Source organism: Trichosurus vulpecula, chromosome 5, assembly GCF_011100635.1.
Source record: "Trichosurus vulpecula isolate mTriVul1 chromosome 5, mTriVul1.pri, whole genome shotgun sequence".
Classification (NCBI taxonomy): Eukaryota; Metazoa; Chordata; class Mammalia; order Diprotodontia; family Phalangeridae; genus Trichosurus; species Trichosurus vulpecula.
Genome location: NC_050577.1, coordinates 117,690,257 through 117,711,834, shown reverse-complemented (window position 1 = coordinate 117,711,834; position 21,578 = coordinate 117,690,257). Strand labels below are relative to the sequence as shown.

Here is a 21,578-nt window from a genome sequence, read left to right as displayed (position 1 = left end):
TCCGCAAAGATGACCTAAGGGAACAGGGTCAGTTACTTATTCAAATAACTCAAATGAATTCAAATCTGGCTGATTAGGCTTCAAATTTTGATTCATGTACTGAAGTGGGTGGGCCTAACCAAAGTCTTTCCCGTTAAAAGAGACCTCTCTTTCAATTCAACAAACATATTTAAGAACCTGTGTGCTGATAAACAAACACACAAAATTGAGATGACACTCATGGAACTTAATCAAGTCAGTGGGATGACATACACAAAGCTATACAATAAAATACAAAAATGCCTGAGATCTGAGTAGGGGGAAATGATGGCTTTCTGGGGAAAAGTATATATGAGGCTCCACAGAGAAGATGGCATTTGAGTTGGATTTAAACTTTTATAGTTAAGAATCAATAGAAAAGCAATGAGAGGTTTTACCTGACAAATAGAGTGTGTGGGAATTTTTGTTTTCAGGTACTTTGTCTGACCTCTCACATGGCTGCATGCCCAGAAATGAGATGATGTTGTTGACAGCTTCTGTGTTTGGAAGATGTAAGGCAGAGCATTAGAAATGGTATATTTAGACATCTTCATGAAGTCTGCTTTATTGGAGATATACTGAAAATAAAGATGGAGAAATTAGGGTTGACTAAACTGTATGAAGAGAAAAGTAGCATGGCCCACTGAATAGGCTCACACTGACTAATGATACTTTCAAGTCCTATGTCAGCTGCATTTGAGATAGGCTGAACTCACTAAAGAGAGAGGCTAGTCTCACCTTCAAGGGTTTTGGTGGTGCTGAGGGCAAAGGTCTCTTCCTTTTCAAAGTCATCTCCAACCTCCTCCCAGGCTACAGCAAAGTTGGGCTTGAGCACCTTTTGGATGTGGTCAGACATAGACACCTCAAGATCTTCCAGCTGATGGTCAAATAAGACTGGTGTCAGTGCACAAAATCGCAGAAAGGGAAACCAAGCCCACTGGTTAACATATGTTAATCCATTCCATTCCAAATTCTCTATTTACCAGGCACTTAATACTTATTGATGGCAATTCTACTGTACAATAAAACAATCATCTCTGGATGGTGGCAAAGAAAAGGTCTGCTCCAGCAGATTATCAGAGAATCTCAGAGTTGCAAGGAACCTAAGAAGCTGTCTACTTCAACTCACACTTCAACAGGAAATCTGTTCTAAGCATGTAGTGTAAGGCACTAGACAAAACCAGTTTTCTATCTCATGTTCATTACAAGGAAAATAGGGAAATGAGCACTAATAACTCCAGGGAGATGATTTGGGAAGGCAATGAGGCATCCAGCCTGGACATGAAGCTCTCTAGTGAGGTGGAGCCCATTCCACTTCTGGATGGCTCTAATTGTTAGCAAGTTTATCTTTACACCAAACCCAAATCTGCCTCCCCCCGCCCCCTTCCCAGTGCTCCCTCATTCTCATTCTGCCCTTGGGGCAGGAAAGAACAAATATAATCCCCATATGATTTACTTGCACGAATCTGTGAACTCATCTATGTGTGGACTCTATTGATAAAGACTGCAGTGCATCCATGCCCTCTTCTCTGATAACTTCCATATAAGAGCCTTTCAATCTAGAGACAGCTATCATGTCTCCCCGCTTCTCAAGTCTTCTCCATGCTAAAACATCTCCAGCTCCTTCACTGATCCTAAGATGAAGTGGTTTCCAGTTTGTTTGCTTTTTTTTTTTTTTTTTACCATCCTGGTTGCTGTCTTTGATGGTTTTCCAGTTTGTCAACACTTCTAACATGTGGTACCATGAAATGAATGAAGTACTCCAGATGAAGTGTGATCAGGGCAGGACTATCATCTTCCTTATTCTGGGCATCACATCTCTCAGGGGAGCACAGGGTCACACTAACCTTTTGAGTAACAATGTCAATGAACCACTTTCACTGTGCAATATATTAAGATCTGGACTATCTCCCTCAACGACACTGCAAGGTAGGCACCCCTGGACAATGTCATCATCGGGTACTCCTAACAAAAATAAAAACACCTGGTACCATGAAAGGCAAAAGACCATGTGTTCAAGTGAAACTCACCACATATTCATCATCATATCCATCCTCATCTGGAATACCAGTATTAGGGTCACAGTCCCGAACGGTAAACTTCATTGTGCAGCTAAAGGTGCAAGCAACTAGGGGTGAAAGAGAAGAAAAGCAAGCTTGTCTGCATCGAGGGGTAACAGATCAGGATCTTGTTACCAATAACTTATGCACTAAGCTATGCTCCAAAAAGCAGGTTAGAGGCAGTGTCTTATCTTGGATGGAGGTTTTCAAGATGTGGTCTGCAAGCTGGTCAAAAATGTAAGTCACACGACAAAAGAATAAAAATATTAATTTACCATTAAAAATCCAATTCTACATCGAGAAGTATACAAGCAGACAAAAACGGTCACAATAATGGTACAAAAAAAATCCAGATTAAAACACACAGACAACCAACGCAACCTCTGAGTTCCAGAGTAGAATTTAAACCTTATACCAAATCCCACGCTTCACAGCTTCATAATAAGGTTACAGTTTACATCACAGAAACTCAGGGTTAGGAAGGACCTTGGAGGTCATCTAGTCCACTCACATGAGCAGCAATCCACTCTACATCTCTGACAAATGGTCATCCAGCCTCTGCTCAAAGACCTTCATGATGGGCAGCCCGTAAAGCGGCCAACCTATTTTTGGCAGCTCTGTTAAAAGGTTTTTTCAAATTTTAGTTCGAATCTCTCCAAACATGACAAAATTTGAGAGTTGGAAGGGACCCTGGCAGCCATTTAGTCCAACTCATAAATGAAGGCACTTCCATTATCATCTCTGACAAATGGTCATCCAACCTCTGCTTGAAAATTCCCAATGAGGGAATCTCCCCAACTCTTGAAATAGGCCATTCCTGCCCCATTTTAGACAGCTCTGTTGGGATTTTTTTTCCTGATGCCAGGCTTAAATTTGCATCTTTGCACCTTCCTCTCACAGCTCCTAATTCTTTGCTCTGGGGCAAACACAATAAGTCTAATCCCCTTTCCAAAGTTAAATGGTGTTTTATGACACACAAACTATGTTGCAGGTTTTTCAAAGAAAGGAATGGAATGGAATAGCGTGTCTAGTAGCACAGAGCTTGGGGTAATTCACCCTCTGTTGGGGAACAGAAATACTTAAACAGGGGGAGATTTCAGAAGCTGCCTGGAAGGAGAAACAACCTTTTTTGTGTCATGGATCACTTCTCAGAATAATATTTTTGATGACATAAAATGTACATGATTACAAAGGAAACCAATTATATTGAAATACAGTTAACAAAATATTAAAAAAAAACACACTCAAAGACCTCAGGTCAAGAACTGCTTTAGAAAGATCCTGAAGTTGGCTTAAGATATAGCTTGCGAGAAAGCTTAATACAAAAATGACTAAAGGTGTGACATAAATTTGCATGAACCCTGAGGGGGACAAATTGGGTGACAGAGGTGAGGTAGGAATAGAGAGGAGGGAGCAAATTCAGGAGATGAGAAGATGATTTCTGAGGAAGACATGAACAATGAGGTATTTCCACCTGCCTTTTATCTCACACAATGTAATTCAAAGTTTAAACTCCCCATTATCTTCTAAGCTTAAAGTTTTAGCCACTGTCTTGAGACTAAAGGTCTTGAAGTTCTGGACCTTCCGACTACAGTTAGAGGGATGGAAGACATACTCCTTAGCATGTTATGTCATGTAAGCTCATGCAAATAAATTAGTGATGGCCACAAGGCCCGAGCTGTGACCCGACTAAATCCCATTTTGCTCCTCTAAGATACCATACCAGCAGCAGCCCAGCACCGAGTTCAGTCACCTCAAATTGGAAAGATCTGTGCCAGTGTAATCTAACAGTGACCCTGAACGAGCACCAGGTTGAATCCTGAATCTTTTCCAGCCCTCTCCTAAGAGCTCCAATCTGATTCTCTTTGTTCCCCTGGAGGCTGTACCTGCAGTAGGGTCATCATCAGGTAGACGAACAAGAGTGTAACATATCCCTGGCTGGTTATAGGTGAGGCTGGGGGCAGGGATGCAGCAGAGCACGTCATAGGCGTCTGAAGGCTCCATCTGCACTGTCACCTTCTCTAGGAACTGGTCATTGAGGGTATTTGTACAGTCAAACTGAGAAAACAATAAACAAGTATATGTCAAAGTTTTCTTTGACAAGAAAGTAACAAGAAAAGAATCGCCTTAGGGCAAAGGGTTGTATCCCAGAAACAATCCACTACCCATTTCCTGACTGAACCAATACCTTCCCCTTTAAATCCCGTTGTAGTTCTCTCCCCTTGATGTACCCTGAACATCCAGAATTACTACTGGCCTAGAAATATTTTATGTCACACCTCTGCTGAAGGCAGTGCTAAGACAAATAAGGATAATACATACTTGCACAAGGATAAACATGAGGAAAGTTCTTTATGTCGGAAGCTACATTATAAACCTATCTCGCTTCTTTAGAAGGTACAATCTCAAGGCCTTGGCACAAGAGTCACTGGTCTCATCATCTTGCAAAGCATATTCCAGGAAGTCTCCATGGAATACACTATGATTTGGCATTAAAGTCTGTTCTCAGTGGAGCCATGTTGTACCTCTTTGGACTTTCCACTTTTATACAATCAGGAAATATCACTGCAGCAAAGAAGGCTTAAAACACGGAATAGAAGTGACTCTCTCAGGCCATCTGTAAAGACAGAAGTGGCACACAGGGCCCCCAACAGGTTAACTGTCCTATATCAGTGGGGAACTGTCATCCGCTTCCAAGTTTGTCCATTTAGTTCTAATCCCTACAACAGTCTGGGATGGCACCTTTCTCACCTGGAATACAATGTGATTGTTGAACATGTGCTTGACACAGCGGACAAAATATTCTGTCTCTGCTTCCGTGAGCTGCACAGGCTCAGATGACTTGAATAAAGGCCCTATGTTCTTAAACTCAGGAATGGCAGCCAATTGTTCTGTCCAGGAACAAGGAAAAAAAAAAGAGGACATGAAAGTGAGATATAGGGCGAGAGACCTGAAGAAGAGATCATTCTCAACACTGGAAGTACTATAACCCAGGGAGAACCCTTTTGGTGTTTTGGCAGCATTTGTTGGAGTTGCCTGGCCTGAGGGTGCAAAGTGCGCATGCTTTGTGCTCAGAACCAAGGCTGCAGTGAAGCTGCACAACACAACATGGGCAAGCACTCACAGAAACAACTGATTCATTACGAGCTTGATTTTTAATTAATATTTGGTCACTGCACATTCAGAAACCTTTACTGTTGCCAAATTTTTTGTGACCCCATATGGGGTTATGACCCACAGTTTAAGAAGCATTGCAAGCATTTACCAGAGCCTTTCTAAGAGGTGACCAACCAAAGCTAATCTCTGTGCTTCCCAAATCATCTTTCAAGGAGCCCAGTCTCTTTACTCTACGTGTAATCAGAGAAGCAGATGGGCCTATCATTTCTGAGGGAGTTCCCAACCCTTCTCCCAAGGCAGGGGAGAGGTGTGTACACAGAAATAGCCAGCACAACCAGGGAATCTCCAAGGTCTTAATCACTATTGTACCAAAGAAATCATACCAGTGCCAACATGCCTGCTTTTCAGGCCTCCTTCTGATGGGCACCTTCAGAGGTAGGGGTCAGGGCTTCCCTTAGACTAGACTGCACATCTGTAAAGAAAGTGCTTGGATTGTTTGTTTAATCTTGAATATAAAGGAATATACCCTCAGGGAGACAGTGGGCTGTGTACCCAGGCTCAATCTGCCCCCCTGACAGAAATGTGCTTTTAATTCTTCTTACCCTGTGTTTTGACATCAATAAATTATAACTATATAAATTCCCTGATTGGAAGCTTGTATCTCTCCCGTGAATCGAGAAACCAACTAACAATTTAATTCTTCCCTCAGCAAACAAGCTCCACTGTCAAATTAGCACTTCCAGGTCAAGTCTGGCAGCATTCTTTAGAAAAGCCATCAAGCAAAAAGAATAATTCTTCCTCTGGAAAATCACAACTTTCATTTTAGCTGGGCACCTTATAGTAGACCAGGCTGTCCAAAATGCAGCCTGCCCACAGTGCAATTTATGTGGCCCGCCTACAAGCATAAAAATTGACATAAATGCTTTAGTAAAGCAAGTTGAGCTACCACAGAGCTCCCACTAAAATGGCAAATCAAAATATACTGTCTATTGTTTCAATAAAAACCTAAGGTCAGACAACCCTGTAGTAGACCATGGCAAGAACTTGTAGGCCCCATTCAGTCACACACAGATTTCCTTTAGGAGGTTGTGTAATTTATGATACAGATAGTAGGGATTCACTGTATTAGACATGCCTAGGATCTAAAACCCATTCTTTCTAACACTTCCACATGTCAGACTCCTTGCCTCATACCTTGAAATATGTCTTGTCTGGAAGGAGCCAACTTCTCTGGCTTACTGGCCACAAGTGTGATTTCTACAAAGATAAGAAGGAATCCTATCAGTATAAATTACACAAGTCTTACAGTTCTCCCCACTAAATGAACTGAATGAATATACTGTATTAGGCAGTGGAGGGATAAAAAATTTGGATAAGACACAGTTCTTGTACTTGGGCAAAAAAAAAAAAGAACCAAATAACAGACCCAGAACCATAACAACCAAGGTAGTACAGGGAGAGGTGTGGCAAGAGAAGATAGTTGAGGGATATATATATATGTGTGCATACATAACAATGACACAAAATAATACCTGTTCTTTGGAGGGCTACAAAACCAAGTACTATATGAGGGTCAAGGGTAAAAAGGTCTAACTGACACAGTGATGGTAGATGGAGAAGAGATCAAGGACAGCTTTATGAGAAAGATGGTATTTGAAACGGGTTTTAAATTCTGGGTAAGAAAACAGAGTTAGGTAAGACCAGGGTACATGAGGCAAAGGTGCAGAGGTTGGAAAGTGCAAGGTATTTTCAAGGGACAGAGTAGTCCTATCTGTCTAGCATATAGAGAATGTGACACAGAACAGTATCATTTAAGATTGCAAGGATAGTGCCAGATTGTGGAGGGCCTTAAATGAAAGGTAAAGGAGTCTACCAAATAAAGTTGAAAAAGGGAGGCCCTGAAGAATTTTGAGCAGAGGTATGACACAGCCATATATATGCATAAAAGAGAGCTAGTTTCACAGGAACAAGAAAGATAGACTAGAGAGTTAAAAGGTAGATTTGGAAGGTCCTGGTAGGGAGTGCTTGCCCAAGCTGGAGAACTAGTAACAAGGGTCTGGCAGTGGGAATAGAGGGTAAGTGGTATGCCCTTCACCAGGTAAACTGTGGCAGAGTAAAGAAATGAATCCAAGACCCCTGGTTCCCAATTCAAATGTTTTTCCTTTCTTTATTTGAATTTTCAAGTTCTCTGGGTTTATTTTCTGATCCTCTCACTGTTTCCTGTAATATGAGCCTCTTAAACCAGAAAAATATATGGTGACAAAACAGCAACCTCTGATCTATTTCTAACTTTAGATGCCACATCACTTGGCTTTAAAGACCCCTCCTGTTGGCCACTATCTCTTATTTTCTTGGGTTACGTTTCACATTCTTGCCTTGTGTAGCAGAGACTAGGAGATGTAACCAACCCAAGACAAAAAAACCTTATCTACCAACCTAGATCTCAAAGAATGAGGAATGTGGAGTGACGGGAAGAAACAAGTGCATCTGGTGTTCGGGACAATGTGTTATTTACAGAACTGCCACAGAAATGACGCCATCCTGCCCAGCAAATAGGCAGCAAAGCGGCTGCCACGTTACCTGCTTTCTGTTCAAAGATAGGGGCAGTAGCAAGAGGGACAGACTTCAGGTCAAAGGGCTTCTCTGAGGGCGCCAATGTGTACTGGTGCAAGGCTTTTTCCATCCCTGGTATTGAGACGGTCAGACCTGTGAAAGAGAGCAGCTAAGCAGAGAAAGCCCCAGAATCCAGGCTGGCCACAGAGCTGTGACAGTCACCTGAAGCAGCCTTCAGGGTCAGGCCTGTCTGATAGTCTGGATAATGAAAAAAATAAAACGGTTCTACAAAACAACCCAGCAACCTCCAATACGTGAGCTGAATATACAGACTTTACAAAGAGAAAATCTCTCTAGGATAAGGAAGCCCACTTGACATGACATATATCAGCAAGGGAAAGAAGGTATAAGGATTTTAAACTGCGGAGAGTGAGGGGGCTCAAGGTGATGAGAGATTCTTAGGACCTTCACACAGAAGCTCCACCTTGCAAGGAAGGAGGAGGGCTAAATGGACATACCCTAAAGACCAGATCCACAAGGGCTATTGGACTCCATATAATAAAATGCAGTTAATAAGATAATTACCTCTAAAAACCCATATATTAAAAGAAACACGTTAAGTGTTTCTCCTAAGGAATTCAGCTTTCTGTAACTCTGAGATTATATTTAGAGTCTTATTGGATTACCACATGACCTTACACCTCCAAAACAGCATCTGGGACACAGACAATTATCTGACCATGTTCTGGACCCTCACTGACCATTGAAGATGTATGCAGCATTCAGTGCCATTTGCTTCTGCTGCAACACATTCAGATAGAAGGTGGCTCGGTCCCGTACCTCGTCATCAGTATCCATCATACACCTGCCCAGGGGAATCAGAGTAGCCATGTCACAGTGCCCCATCCAATTTAGAATGTTCAGACCATTTGTTTTTATCTGTATAAAAGGCTCAATAATTACAAACAGTGAATGTCAAAGCCACCACAGAAACTAAATACTACTCTGAATTACAGGGCAGTTTCATTATAAAGTGCAAGAAAATCATCAATGGCTGCCCCATGGCATGAGGCACAAGGATGAACAGAGCACTGAATACTTGTATGCAATGTCCTGACTCTGCCAGTGAGCCATGTGATCACACACACTGCAGTTAAAAGGCACTCGTGTTTCTCACAGTATTTAGCTAGAGTGCTATATGAGGATGAATGCAGAAATGTTAACTGCAAGTGTTATTATTAATTTGGTTTTTAAAAATCTGTTTTGTTTCAAACCAGCCTTCATAGACATATTAAACCTGATAAACTCACTTGCTTCGAATGAAAGGTAAGAAGTCAGTAAGGTAAAAACAAGATTCAGAAAGTGTTATGTTGCAGTAGTTCCATTCTGTATTATCTATGACTATAGTGAATTGATGATATCCAGAAGTATGTTTTCAAAACTCTTCTTTGATGAGTGAATTGTCTCAGGCCTTGTTGTTGTTCAGTCATTTCCGTCTTGTCAAACTCTTTGTGACCCCATTTGGGGTTTTCTTGACAAAGATACTAGAGTGGTTTGCCATTTCCTTCTCCAGATCATTTCACAGATGAGGAAACTGAGGCCAACAGAGTTTAGGTCATGTTCTTAAAGTCACATAAGAGAAACAACAGGGTGGCTGTGTTTAGAAGTTCAACTACCATATACATTTTAATTTAACTCTCCCTAGATCTACTATTTGTAGATAGAGTGAGTAGAATTCAAGTCATACCTATGTAATGTGAAGGGGAACTTGGGTTCTAAAGGCTAGGTAAGCTCTGGTAAGTCCTACCAAGTTGAAATGGCTTCAAGATTAGGCCCAGTGATGGATTCTCTCTCTTGTCCAGAGAAGAGATCCTGATGAAATTATACATCCATTCATTACTGAACTATCTGTCTGGATGTAAGACAAAGGAATGTTCCTGCTATTGACAACACACCAGCCCTACTCAGGGTACATATGTCATAACCCATCCATTCAGCAACAAAGATTTCTCCTAGAGAAGGACCACAACTTACCTCTGTAGGAGTACAAGGATGCTTGGGAGAAGGTTTTCATTCTGAGCTCCAAATTTGGCTAAAGCACTGACAGCAGCTGAAGCAAAACAAAAAATAGCCCTTAGTTAAACAGTGCTACAAAAATAAGCACAGCTTTCCTCTCCTGTTCAGTGGCCCAGATTTCCTGATTCATCTTAATACAGAGACTTGTTTGCTTTGCTAAGGGATCCTTTAACTCATTTCTTTGCTACACTACAAAGCTTTAAGGGAATTTAGTAGGGCCAAGAGGCTACAGTGAGCTCAGATAATATAAAAAGAACAAGTCCTATTTATATAGCTCTTTTAGGTTCGCAAACCATTTTTTTTCCCAATGATCCCATGAAGCAAGGGAAGTCTTCTGTGCAAATAGGAAACATAGATATCACAAATATCATCTTTTGGTTGCCTTCCCTTCCTCTCTTCTTGCATACTCTAGCGAGAGACTTAAATCCTGTCTAAAACAACTAATTCTGGGGGGTAGGACAAAAGTCTAGAACTCATGTCTTAAAACTGTGCATGTTGCTCAAAACAATGACAAAGTCCTCTCATTTCTCTCAGTAATTCACATGCTGTTCATTTGGTTACCTGAGGTGGTGCACACACACACACACACACACACACACACACACACACACACACACACACACTCTTTCTCTCTCTCTCTCTCTTTCTCTTATGCTTCCAGGTAAGAAGTTACCAAACACTATTTTAAGAAATCCATTTGGAAGCAAAGTCTTAGGACTGAAAATTCATCACATAATTGCTTCCTACCCCAGGGAGCCAAAGGCAGTCCATGGCCTCCATTTGTGGAAGTTGGGTAGAAACCAGAATGGAAATTGGAGAGGAAAAGATCTGTACATCCAGAGCCTTACTTGGAATCTTAGAACCCCTCATATGCAGACATGCTTGCCCCTCCTTCATTTCACAATTACTTCTCCACCCGCCACTTTGAAGGCAGGGGTCAAGCAGTATATCAAAAGAATTAAAGTAGCAACAAACTGAGGTCAGTTTTCACATGACTCACCAGCCCTGACAGCTTCATTCTCCAGGACTACCCTATTGAAAATGAAACGAATATATTTGGAGGGAACAGGTGTCCGGGGACCCTCTTTCCCCAGCAAGTGGAGAATCTTGGTGGCCAGCACAGTGTGTTCACAGTCTTCAATGAACTCACAGAGGTGAGCCAGACCTGACTCCTTACTCTCAGGATTCTCTTCCACAATGCTGATTATGCAGTCTACAATGGCTCGTTTATACTTAAAGCCTCCCTGGCAAATGAGAAAGGAAAACAGTCAGGCATGCAAAAGTTAGTCCCTGGGGAATTACCTGTACCCTAAGGTTCTTGCTTACAATATATCATTCTCATTTGCTCTTCCCTTAAGAAAAGGACTGAATACTTATCACTCTAATGGCGAGTCTGATCATTGTAAGCAGCAGTCAGAACTAAGCAGAATAATTTGGCAAGCAGGCTAGAGATAGGAGAACCCTCTCTCTGCCTAAAACATCAGTTTCCAAAAGGAGTGAACAGAAGTCAGATGTTTTTAACTCTTAACAAAGAAGTAATTCACCTACATCATCTCGCAGCATATTGGAGAGAAACGTCATCATGACGCTATGCTTCCGAGGGTACTTCTGACACAGAGCACTGATAGCTTGGACCACTACCACCTGGTAAGAGCAAAGAACACAGGGATAGAAAGACATTTCCATAGCTTGAGCCACTGTACACTTTTCCTTCTTCTGAATACAAGCTGGGATGGTGTTATGGTTTCCTAAGCTAAGAAAGCCTTGTAAATGCAAAGCCTCAGAATGTCAGATATGTTAGCTTAGCTCCTTAATAAAAAACAGTTATATGCCAATCATGGAGTTTAAAAGGTTGGTCATTTAAGTTATTCAGACTTAATGGTCATAAAACTAACTTTTAAATAAAAATGGAAAAAGAAATCATCCTTCCCTGATTGTAAAACCAACAAATCTATTTTATTCTCTTTGTTAACATAAATATCAAAATGAGATGAAGAGTTAAAAGATAATTTTTTGAAGAAATTATGCTGAGAAAAAAAAGATTTTTCCTAAAATTTTAATGGAAGTATCATCTAGTAAAATTAAAAAAAAAAAGCAAGCTTATGACATACCTGAATTCCAAAAGAAATCAGAAGCATAAATCCGCCACCTTAATTCTGAGTTGTATTTGAATCTTAGTTATAAAAAGTTTAACAAAAAACTTTTTGTTATAGCTGAGGGGAAATTCCAATTTCAAAATCAAAAAGAATTCCCTAAGAGTCTCTCCCTTAGTGCTAAAAACCTAAATCTAAATGCATCCTAATTAAATTTAATCCAATGCATCTTATATGGGAAAAAAATATTCAATAAGCAAGAAACATGTTTCCAAAGCTAAGTCTACTAAAAACCTTATTAGTTCCAACTAACACAAAACCTCTCAAGACACAAGAATCATTTTTGTGTGTACATATCTTTTAAAAATGGCACCAGAGGTGGGTCAGTGCCACCATACCAAACTGATAACCCTGATAATAAACTGAAAATCTGTTAACTGATAACACAGTAGTTGCAGAAGTGGAACTGGAAAACCTAAGCTAACCTTGAACTCATCAGAAATCTCAGACACAAAAGATGAAATCTGCTTCATGAGCCTATCCACACTGCTCTCGCTTCCTGTTTTCAGGAGTGTGGTAATAGCCAGGGTGGCAATGCTGCGGTTTGAGTCTGTGATCAAGTTTTCTAGGTCCAGGTTGCAGGCTGTCACTGCAGAAGGGTGCTTCATGGCCACCTGGAGCAAGGGCAAGAAAAGAAAAAATATCAGGCAAAATGGCCAAGGTTTTTTTTTTTTAAAGAAAAAATTTTTTTTTTAAAAGGAAAGACTTTTGTTTAAACTTGCATGGAACAACAAGACACCACCTAGTCTAGGTCCACACAGGTGCCCCCATCATCAATCTCCTCCCCAGGCTATTTAACTAAACCTTGCATATCCTCAACAGGTTCCCACCACCCCCAGCCTCCCAAAGCCTTCCTTCATAGTGGCCTGGACCTAGATTGGCTGGCCCTGCCCGCTTCTGCTGTCCTGAATGAATTATAGGGGAAAACTCTCTTAGGCAAAGTAAGATTTTGTCATATTTATTGTGAATATCACTTTATTGTGACGTCACAGTTATGGCAACTTTATGCAGGACGTTCAGTTATTATCTATAAAATTTTTTTGGTGAAGATACAAATTTGTGACATCTTTTGCTAAGGTCCTGAACTACTCAAATCTCTTACCAGTATTTAACTTTTCACATGTTTATTACTGTGAGGAATGATTAAAACTTTTGTTTCCACAGAAATTATGTAATATATGACTTATGAAATCTAGGGGATCCATACATACCAGAAAGTCTTTTGACTTGCAACAAATGCAGGAAACTAAATTGGTTGTGAAGAAAGTAGTAGGGGGATGTTGATTAAACATTTTCACTCATCAGGCTAATCAGTGTACCTAAGAGTGAAATTCTCTAAGTAAACCCAGGAATTGCCTCTCTTTTGCCAACAAAAAGGGCCAGATGAAGCCTATGGCTATTGAGAATGAAGCCTGGGACACTATCAACATAGATTAGCATTAGATTAAATCCTAGCAGAAGAAGAGGGAAATTGAGAGAAATAACAGAGAAATTTGTTTCCAAGTTCAGAATAACAACCAGCACAATGAGAGACATAACCAACAAGTTATGTCTCACACAGAAGATAACAGGCAAAGCAAGGATCCAACTGGTTTTATCTTGTTTTGAGGTTAGAAGTCAGCTAAGTAGAGAAAGTTAAGTCTTGCTTGGAATGCGCATGTATAATAAGCTTATAAATATTAATTTCTCTGGGAGGACTAAAGGTTCATTTTAATGGTCATACAATGCATATAGTCAGAGGGGGAACATATTAAGGATAACTACAGTAGGCATATCAGAAAGTTGTACATCTTGTATTTTCTAGCCAATGGGGAGACAGAGGAGGGCATAGGTTTTTAAGGTTTGCTTTTGTTTCTATAGAATGTGTCTATTTTATGAGATGCTTGCCACTGCATTTGAGGGAGCAATAAATTTATCTTTTATCTTCAACCCTCCTGAGCCCGAATGAGTTATTTCTCACATTATGTCGTCAACTAGATTACTAGTTCTTTATGGATGAAGGTTGCCACTTTGTACTTCTCTGTATCTAGCACAGTTCCTAGAATATATTAATTGTGGTAGAAGGAATATCTAACAAGGTCCCCTGTCAAGCAGGTGAAACTTGTTCTTCTTAAAATCCTCCAGATTTATCTGTCTCAGGACAGTAAAGACTTGGGGTGTTGATGTAGCTTCCTGGACACTTTAGCATACCAAAGGACCAGGGGATGGGGAGCTCCAGCTGCTGGTGAACCATCAGCGGCAAACAGAAATAGGAAGCTGCAATCCTATACATCAAGGATGCATCCTCACTGAATCTCCATGCCCTGCTGTGGCTAAGTAAACCTCTTTTTCTTCCAAGAAGTAAACTTGCTAAGGGCATCCCTATTATTCCTAGGCCCTCAACCTTCATGTCATCCCAGACTACTCATTCTCACACATTCCACATATCCTGCCATTTCTACCATCACAACTTTTCTCTTCTCCGCTCACACAGCCACACTAGTTCAGGCCCTTTTTGCCTCCCCCCTGGACTATTGCAATGACCTCTAACTGGGCTGCCTCAAGTCTCTCCCAATTCTAATCCATCCTCCACACAGCTTCCAAAGGGATTTTCTGAAAGCATAGATCTGGCCATGTCACTTCCCCTATACTTAAAAGTCAGTAGCTTATTACCTTAAAGATCAAAAGTAAAGTCCTTTGTTTTGCATTTAAAGCTCTTTTCAACCTGGCCCCTTTCCAACACAGCCAGTTTTCTTACACTTTACTCCCTTCCCTTCCTGATCCCTCCACAATGATCTAGCTTACAATGGCCTACTTGGCTGTTCCTAGTACACAACACAAAATCTCCCCATATCCATGCCTCAGAACTGGCTCTCCCCCACACTGTTTCTCTGCTTTGTTCTAAATTCAGCTAAAATACTACTCTCTTCTCAGACGTTAGCATAGTGCCTGGTACACAGAAGGCACTTAATAAGTGCTCAATGGTCTCACCTTTTATAGGAGGCTTTTCCTGGTTCCCCAGAAACTAGTGCTTTCCTCTCTGAGATCACCTTTCCTCTACTGTGTATATATAACCTAGTATGTAGCTACCTGTTAAGCGATTGTCTTCCTCATTAGAATGTGAACTCCTTGGTGGCAAGGACTAGTTTTGCTTTTCTTTGGATCTCTAACACTTAGCCAGTGCCTGGAACACAGCAAGTGCATAATAAATACTTGTTAACTGATTGGCTTTTATTTACTGATGAATGTACCAGGAATGTCTCATTCTGTTCCGTTCATGAGCCCGAGGTACTACACCAGGCAGATCAGGCTTGGCCTATTCCAGAGGGAGGAGCTCAGTAAACACCTGTTAGTGTTGCATCTGACCCTCAGTCTGCTTGGTCTCAGGTGCCCCCATCATCAATCTCCTCCCCAGGCTATTTAACTAAACCTTGCATATCCTCAACAGGTTCCCACCACCCCCAGCCTCCCAAAGCCTTCCTTCATAGTGGCCTGGACCTGGGCTTTGCAGCTCACTCCACTTTGCCTCAGTAGCTCTAGTCCCAAGTCCATAGGACAAAGCGGGAGGGGGAAGGGAAGTATACCACTCCACTCGGCCTTTCCAGCTTCCTCTGGTATGATGTCTTCCCCTCCCTGAAGATTGTAAATTCTTTGAGGTCAGGGACGGTCTTTCTTTTTCTTATTTGTACCTCCAGCACTTAGCACAGTGCCTGACATATAGTAGGCACTTAGTGTTTATTGAATCGAATTATTGAATTTGAGACAAGATAAAGATAAACTAGTCAGTCTTATTTCATCCACATGATGATTTTAAAATGAGATTTTCTTCTCTCTCTACCAACACGCTTTCTTCATTTGTCTGCATCTTGCTTCATGTCTACTGGAGGGATAATATCTATGTTATGCAAACATATCCAAGAATATCAATACAAGGATGACCTTCAATAGAATATCTGTCTTAGGTAAGTTTAGGACAAAGTTCATTATCCTCTTTGAATAGATGGTAAACTAGAGACCAAAAGATTCATACAAGGTCACAGAATAAACTACAAGCAGTTGTGAAACCTGAGTCTAAAAGTTCTACTGACCAAACTCGTCCAGCCAAAGATAACATGCATTTCAAGTTCTCCATACTCTTTACTTCCAAGATTATATCCTGGAATGGACCACTGGATAAACATAAAGGAACGCTACCTTGTTTAAGGTCCTCACAGCTGCATATCTCAAAGCTGGCTTGGGAGAACTGCAAAAGAGCTGAAGAACTAAAAACAAAGAATTGTAAATGTGAGGTTGTTTACCTTAACAGAGACAGCTCAAAATAAGTACAGAAACAATTTTATTCACAACAAATCCAAGGGAAAATCTGAACTCATCAACTCCAAACCACATCTTAGTATGGATGCAAAACGCTAAGATGCTCTCTTGTTAAGCTGAGAAAACTACAAAACAACAGGTGATTAGATTTTTTTCTAGCATTTTGTGTGGCTTTTTTTTTTTTAAACTGAAAAGGTGAAAATATTTTGAGTTGAGTAGGCACACAAAGGTATGACAGTAATGTCACTTAGTTGTTCTCTATAATTAAATCTTTTTAAAAGTTTGCATGTGGGAGGAAAGCTAAATAGACAAAGAACTGTTTTGAATAAAATGTAACTTTGGTTCACTATAGAGTGGAAACTTCCAACCTGAAGGCTACACATGTTTCTGAGGGATAAAGATACTACGAGCCTAAGTCACACAGCTACCACAGCCATGGACGTAAAAATCCAGCAACTCAACAAACCTGAAACAGCAGGTGCCAGCTCCCTTGCAGTACAATTGGGAAGATGGATAATAGCTGAAGCAGCTTCATAGATAACCATTTCATGTTTGTTTCGTAGGCAGCTCTCAATGAAATCAAACAGTGGACTTTCATGGCTAGAAGGAAAACAGGCCCATAATCAAAGTTGAATTTAACAACAAAATATTTAACCAGGCAATCTACACCATGAAAATAACAGGCAACCCTCATGTGAGGTATTATGTTTTTAATTTATTAAGAAGTTAATAACTAATTTTTAAAAAAAATTCTTATCCTGCCCATCTCCTGCAGAGGCTCATTTACTTTGCAGACATGATTTCTCCTCTCTCTCATTCTGTTTGGTGTTATGTATAAATGGGATATCAAGAACAAAGTCAGATAATCTTTGTTTTCTAAATCCTCCTCCAACATTCTGAGCATTAAAATCTGCTACTCACTAATGTTCTAATTCTATCATAGTTTTACTATGAAACCTCTGCATTCTTGTGCTGTGGTTTATAATTCATCACTAACTCTACATTGTAATGAGTTCTGCTATAACTGAGAAAGTAATACTGCCTTAAAGGATAATACAAAATCCCAACTTCAGCATACTTTTTCAACACTTTCTAAAACCCAACTGGAAATTGTTGCTATAAAAAGTTATTTTTTTTTAACAAGGAAAAAGAAAGAATAGAAAACACAAAAATTCCAGTTCTGCCTCTCAGACAGGCCCTGAAAAAAGGACATCCCTAACTTTCTCAAAGAATGGTGAACTGGTAAACTGTGCAGTTTCGGGGTTTCAAGTCCTCTTCTCCCAGTAGGTGGCAGTGTGACTCTGGACTTCTCACTTCAACTTTCTGTGCTTTAGATCTCTTGTCTAGGAGTTGAGGCAGTTGGGGTAGATTCTATCCAAGTTTTCTTAAAGCTTTCAAATCCTATGGTCTCTGTAGTTTGTGATCTTTAAACATCTTTACTGGTAACAGGTTTGCTTATTATTACTAACTTTAATACTCCAAGTGATTCCATTAACATGGGTACTCCCTTCACCAATGCAGACTGAAGCACCCTCCACAACTGACAAGACAGCATTCAGGGGTTGCTGTAGTCAAAATTCATCACCCAAGCAAGAGCCAACCCTCTGTTGTGGAACCTCTTTGACTTTAGCGAGGTATCTTCAGAGAACAGACATACAGTCAGACCTACACCTGAAGTTATTACAGCTAGGTAGGACCTATTAGCAGTGGGACTCCACTAAGACACCTTTCAAGAACTCACAGTCACCTCTCTATCATGAGGAGGCAATGGAGAAGTACTTTATTTGTACTGTAATAATAAACAGCCTCCACTAACCAATAACCATTAAGTAAGAATCCTGTTATGTTTTTCAAATTCAGACAAAATTATCTTTACGTTACTCGGAAACTCCAGCTTCCAGTAACATGGAATTATTAAAGCAACTCAAAAACCAAAAGACATTTGAAGAATACTCAAGATAGAAAACTAACTCAATGTGTATTTTACTCAAAAGTTGAAATCAAAACTGGTTTAGGTAAAGGTGGCAATTTACCTCTCCTCAGTTTCTTTTAGCAGGCGACTGGCGATTCGGATCAGCATGCAGTAAGCAAACTGGGACTTCAGCCCAGATTTGGTGAATTTATTCAACATCTTGGAAACAGCAAGACGATCATTCTTCCTGAGATGGTACAGGACTCCCAAGGCATGATACTAGGAAGGATAACAAGGAAGAAAATGTAACATGTAGAAAGCTAGCCAGAAGCAGAACAAAAAACTGCCAAAATCATAGCAAAACATGTTGATGCTTTTGTAAGGTTATATGGATCTGGATTAATGATTTCCTGACAAAAAGAACTGCAATACACTTACTTTCAAGTAAGACTTCCTTTTTTCAATCAAATTCAAATCTAATCAAGATGGAAGTATAGCTATATGGAACAACACAAGAAAGAATTAAATGGGAAGAATCATTTCCCTTGCCCTACCCACCCTGTTCAATGTTTCTAGTACAATCTTGGCCTGCAACCCACACTGAAGAAGTTTTAAAGGGGTTGAACAGATTGAAGAAGATCTTGGGGGTTCCACATGATCTTCCATAGCCCCAGGACCAAGTATCTTAGGAAGTTCTAAGGCTAAATTAGGAGATAAATTCTTCTCTAGGGCAAGTTCAATAATCTGGCTTCACCTGGAAGATACACCTCTTAGAAAAGGTTTGTAAAAGTGGAAAGAACGTTTGCAATGGTTAGGAAAGGAAATTTTTCCTGAAAGATATGTATCACTAACCTATTACCTTCTCAAACCGCTTTCTTAAACAAATAGAATACAAAACAAAAGGTCTGAATATTTAACATAATATTTTATATCTCTTGCTTCATTTCTTTTAGGTACTTTTATAGTCCTTGTTCTCTGAGGCTCTACCTGGGCTCGTTATGGATTACTTTCTTCTTCTCGGTTTACCCCCTTGAGTTTCTCTCAATCCGTCATTTCCAAAGTGTTTGGCATTTCTTCTGTTCACTCATATCTCAGGAGCCTCAGTTTCTGGTTTGGGGTATTTTACTTTTGTCAAGATTCTATTTCCTCCTGTATTTTTTTTGTGATGGAGTGGATAGGCTCTGCTTGGTCCAGGAGGAGTTGGCTAAGAGTAATTTCTGCCTGCTGCAGAATTTCTGGATTTCGGCTCAGTCTCCTGAGGTTCAACGTAGGTTTTGAGCTTGGTTCCTACTCTGTCTCCTTCTATTGACATAAATCTGAATTTGGAGTTGGTTTTATCCTTACTGTGACCTTGACAGGTGTCTAACAAGGTGTCAGTTGTGTTGTGAGCAGGCTTCCTGCAAGACCCATGGCTTTACGTCTCTCAGATGTGCTGTACTATCCGGGCAATGGCCTGCACACCTCCTTCCTGCTGTGGCCTGGGCAGGGGCTGAGTTCTGAGCCATGTGCTTCTCCACATCTCCTCCTGTGAGTTCAGTTGTGCACTTTGCCTTCACCTCCCCTGGGCTTGTTTTAGCTCAAGGCAGCTGCAAGATTCTGATGGCCTTTTTTGTCCAGTCATGAACTGGATGGAAGAACTAAGAGTCATTTCTCTTTGCTTTTATCATTGCTCCTTCTGGTGCATTTTTAGAGCTTTACTGAGATATCTGTGGGGCATCTGAGTTCCTCTAGGTCCTAAAATGCCATCATCTTCCCACAATTCATAAAGTCCAAATATTTAAGACGACGTAAAATATTTTCCAAGTAAGTGGGGTTCTTTACCCACTAATAGCTTAATGTTGCTTCTTTCAATAAAGAGTAAACTAATAAGTTTCAAAAGAAATAACTGTGGCACAATTAGACCTCAACTCTATGGAGAAAAGTTTTGATGGAGCAGCAATGTGGATATGTTCTAATTCTTCCAAGATGATTTCCAAATGGCACAGAATTAAGTAGTTTTCTTTAGAATCTCTACAATGATGATGACCAGGATCTAAGAGGTCTGCATATGGCTCCCTTATTATAGCACCAACGCTAAATTCTTCAGAAAAATTTGTTGATACAGAGTAACAGAATTTTTGAGGTAGAAAAGACCTAAGGAGTAGATCTAATTTGATATTCCAACAAATACAGAAAGTCCTTCTATGAGATCCCTGAAAAGATGATCATTCAGTCTCTGCTTAAATGACAGAGAATTCAGGGCAGTGTGGCGTATATCACAGCATCAAATGAGAAATTATGGTAATGCTTACTTTAAGAGTTCTCTAGAAGAATAGAGCTTTAGAATGTTTAAACATCAAGCAATTATACTCTCAGTTGTCTAGCTCTACTGAAAACAAATGAAATCATAAAAATTACAATGCTGAATACACTACGACTCCCAGAATGTAACCTAAAAGGACTTAATGACAAGTACCTGCACCATGATATTATCACTTGAAGCAGCTTCTTGGGCTTCATTAATCCATCGTTTGACCACATCGTAGCTTATCTTCATCATGTGCTGAATACAAAAATTAAATAATTACTGAGGAATTAAAAAAAAAGAATGATTCAATACACCTCAAAATCAATACAGTAGAACTTTTTTGTAATAGTATAGAACTGCACACAAAGTAGATGACCTGGATAATAGCTAACCAACTTATGGTAGAAAAGCAGAATGTGCTACACCATAAGAAATTATGACTATGAACAATACAGAGAAGTTTGGGAAGACTTATATGAACCACTGCCAAGTAAGCAGAACCAGGAGAATAATATACACAAAGATGCCAATACTACAAATATAAAGAACAAAAAACCTTGAACACTGTGTAATGAAAATCACAAGGCTGACTCAGAGAAGAGAGATGAAAGGGGAACAGTGGGCACGAAACACATGAATCAGACTGAGTTAATGTGCTGGTTGGTTTCGATGAATTGCTTTTCTTTCCCAGTATTTTTTGAGGGAGGGATATATTGGGAAATGAAATTAGTATAAAAAACAAAAGATTTCCATTATTTTTCAAAAAAGAATCATAATTTCAATGTAACCACCTTCCAGGAAACCTTCTACACTGAAGGATTCAGGACTTATATCTTCTTTCCAACTATCTACATCACCCCTGCTAGCTAAATGCAGACCTTCCTTTCCCTTCTCCCCACCTAAACTCTCTCCTTACAGAGCCCCAGAGAATAGAGATGTTTGCAAAAGTGATTTTTGGGATTAAATATTTGGCCATACGATGATTTCATGTTTTACTCTCTGGTAAATTAATTTGGGACATGGAGGACAAGTATAGCTACTTGGCCAAAAGTCCTTTTGCTCAAAATTATCTGCTCCATACATTCCAGCAGGTGGAGATACATTTCGCT

General features: G+C 40.1%; 1 protein-coding gene across 3 annotated transcripts in view; it reads right to left on the bottom strand.

The window, feature by feature from the left end:
* The window catches only part of COPG2 (COPI coat complex subunit gamma 2), a 38,726-nt gene that overhangs the window by 790 nt on the left and 16,358 nt on the right, over window positions 1–21,578 (bottom strand). For 2 of the 3 annotated variants that reach the window (XM_036762018.1, XM_036762019.1), the window contains exons 8-23: window positions 20,638–20,724; window positions 18,304–18,461; window positions 16,737–16,870; window positions 16,151–16,218; window positions 12,403–12,591; window positions 11,373–11,468; window positions 10,825–11,068; window positions 9,783–9,858; window positions 8,510–8,613; window positions 7,776–7,901; window positions 6,390–6,452; window positions 4,830–4,969; window positions 3,965–4,136; window positions 2,049–2,146; window positions 757–895; window positions 417–515 (exon numbers count right to left, since the gene is read on the bottom strand). In XM_036762018.1, the coding sequence (XP_036617913.1) occupies window positions 417–515; window positions 757–895; window positions 2,049–2,146; window positions 3,965–4,136; window positions 4,830–4,969; window positions 6,390–6,452; window positions 7,776–7,901; window positions 8,510–8,613; window positions 9,783–9,858; window positions 10,825–11,068; window positions 11,373–11,468; window positions 12,403–12,591; window positions 16,151–16,218; window positions 16,737–16,870; window positions 18,304–18,461; window positions 20,638–20,724 (1,993 nt within the window). Of the gene's footprint in view, window positions 1–416; window positions 597–756; window positions 896–2,048; window positions 2,147–3,964; window positions 4,137–4,829; window positions 4,970–6,389; window positions 6,453–7,775; window positions 7,902–8,509; window positions 8,614–9,782; window positions 9,859–10,824; window positions 11,069–11,372; window positions 11,469–12,402; window positions 12,592–16,150; window positions 16,219–16,736; window positions 16,871–18,303; window positions 18,462–20,637; window positions 20,725–21,578 lie in introns of those variants that run through there. The other variant, XM_036762020.1, reaches the window with a different exon arrangement.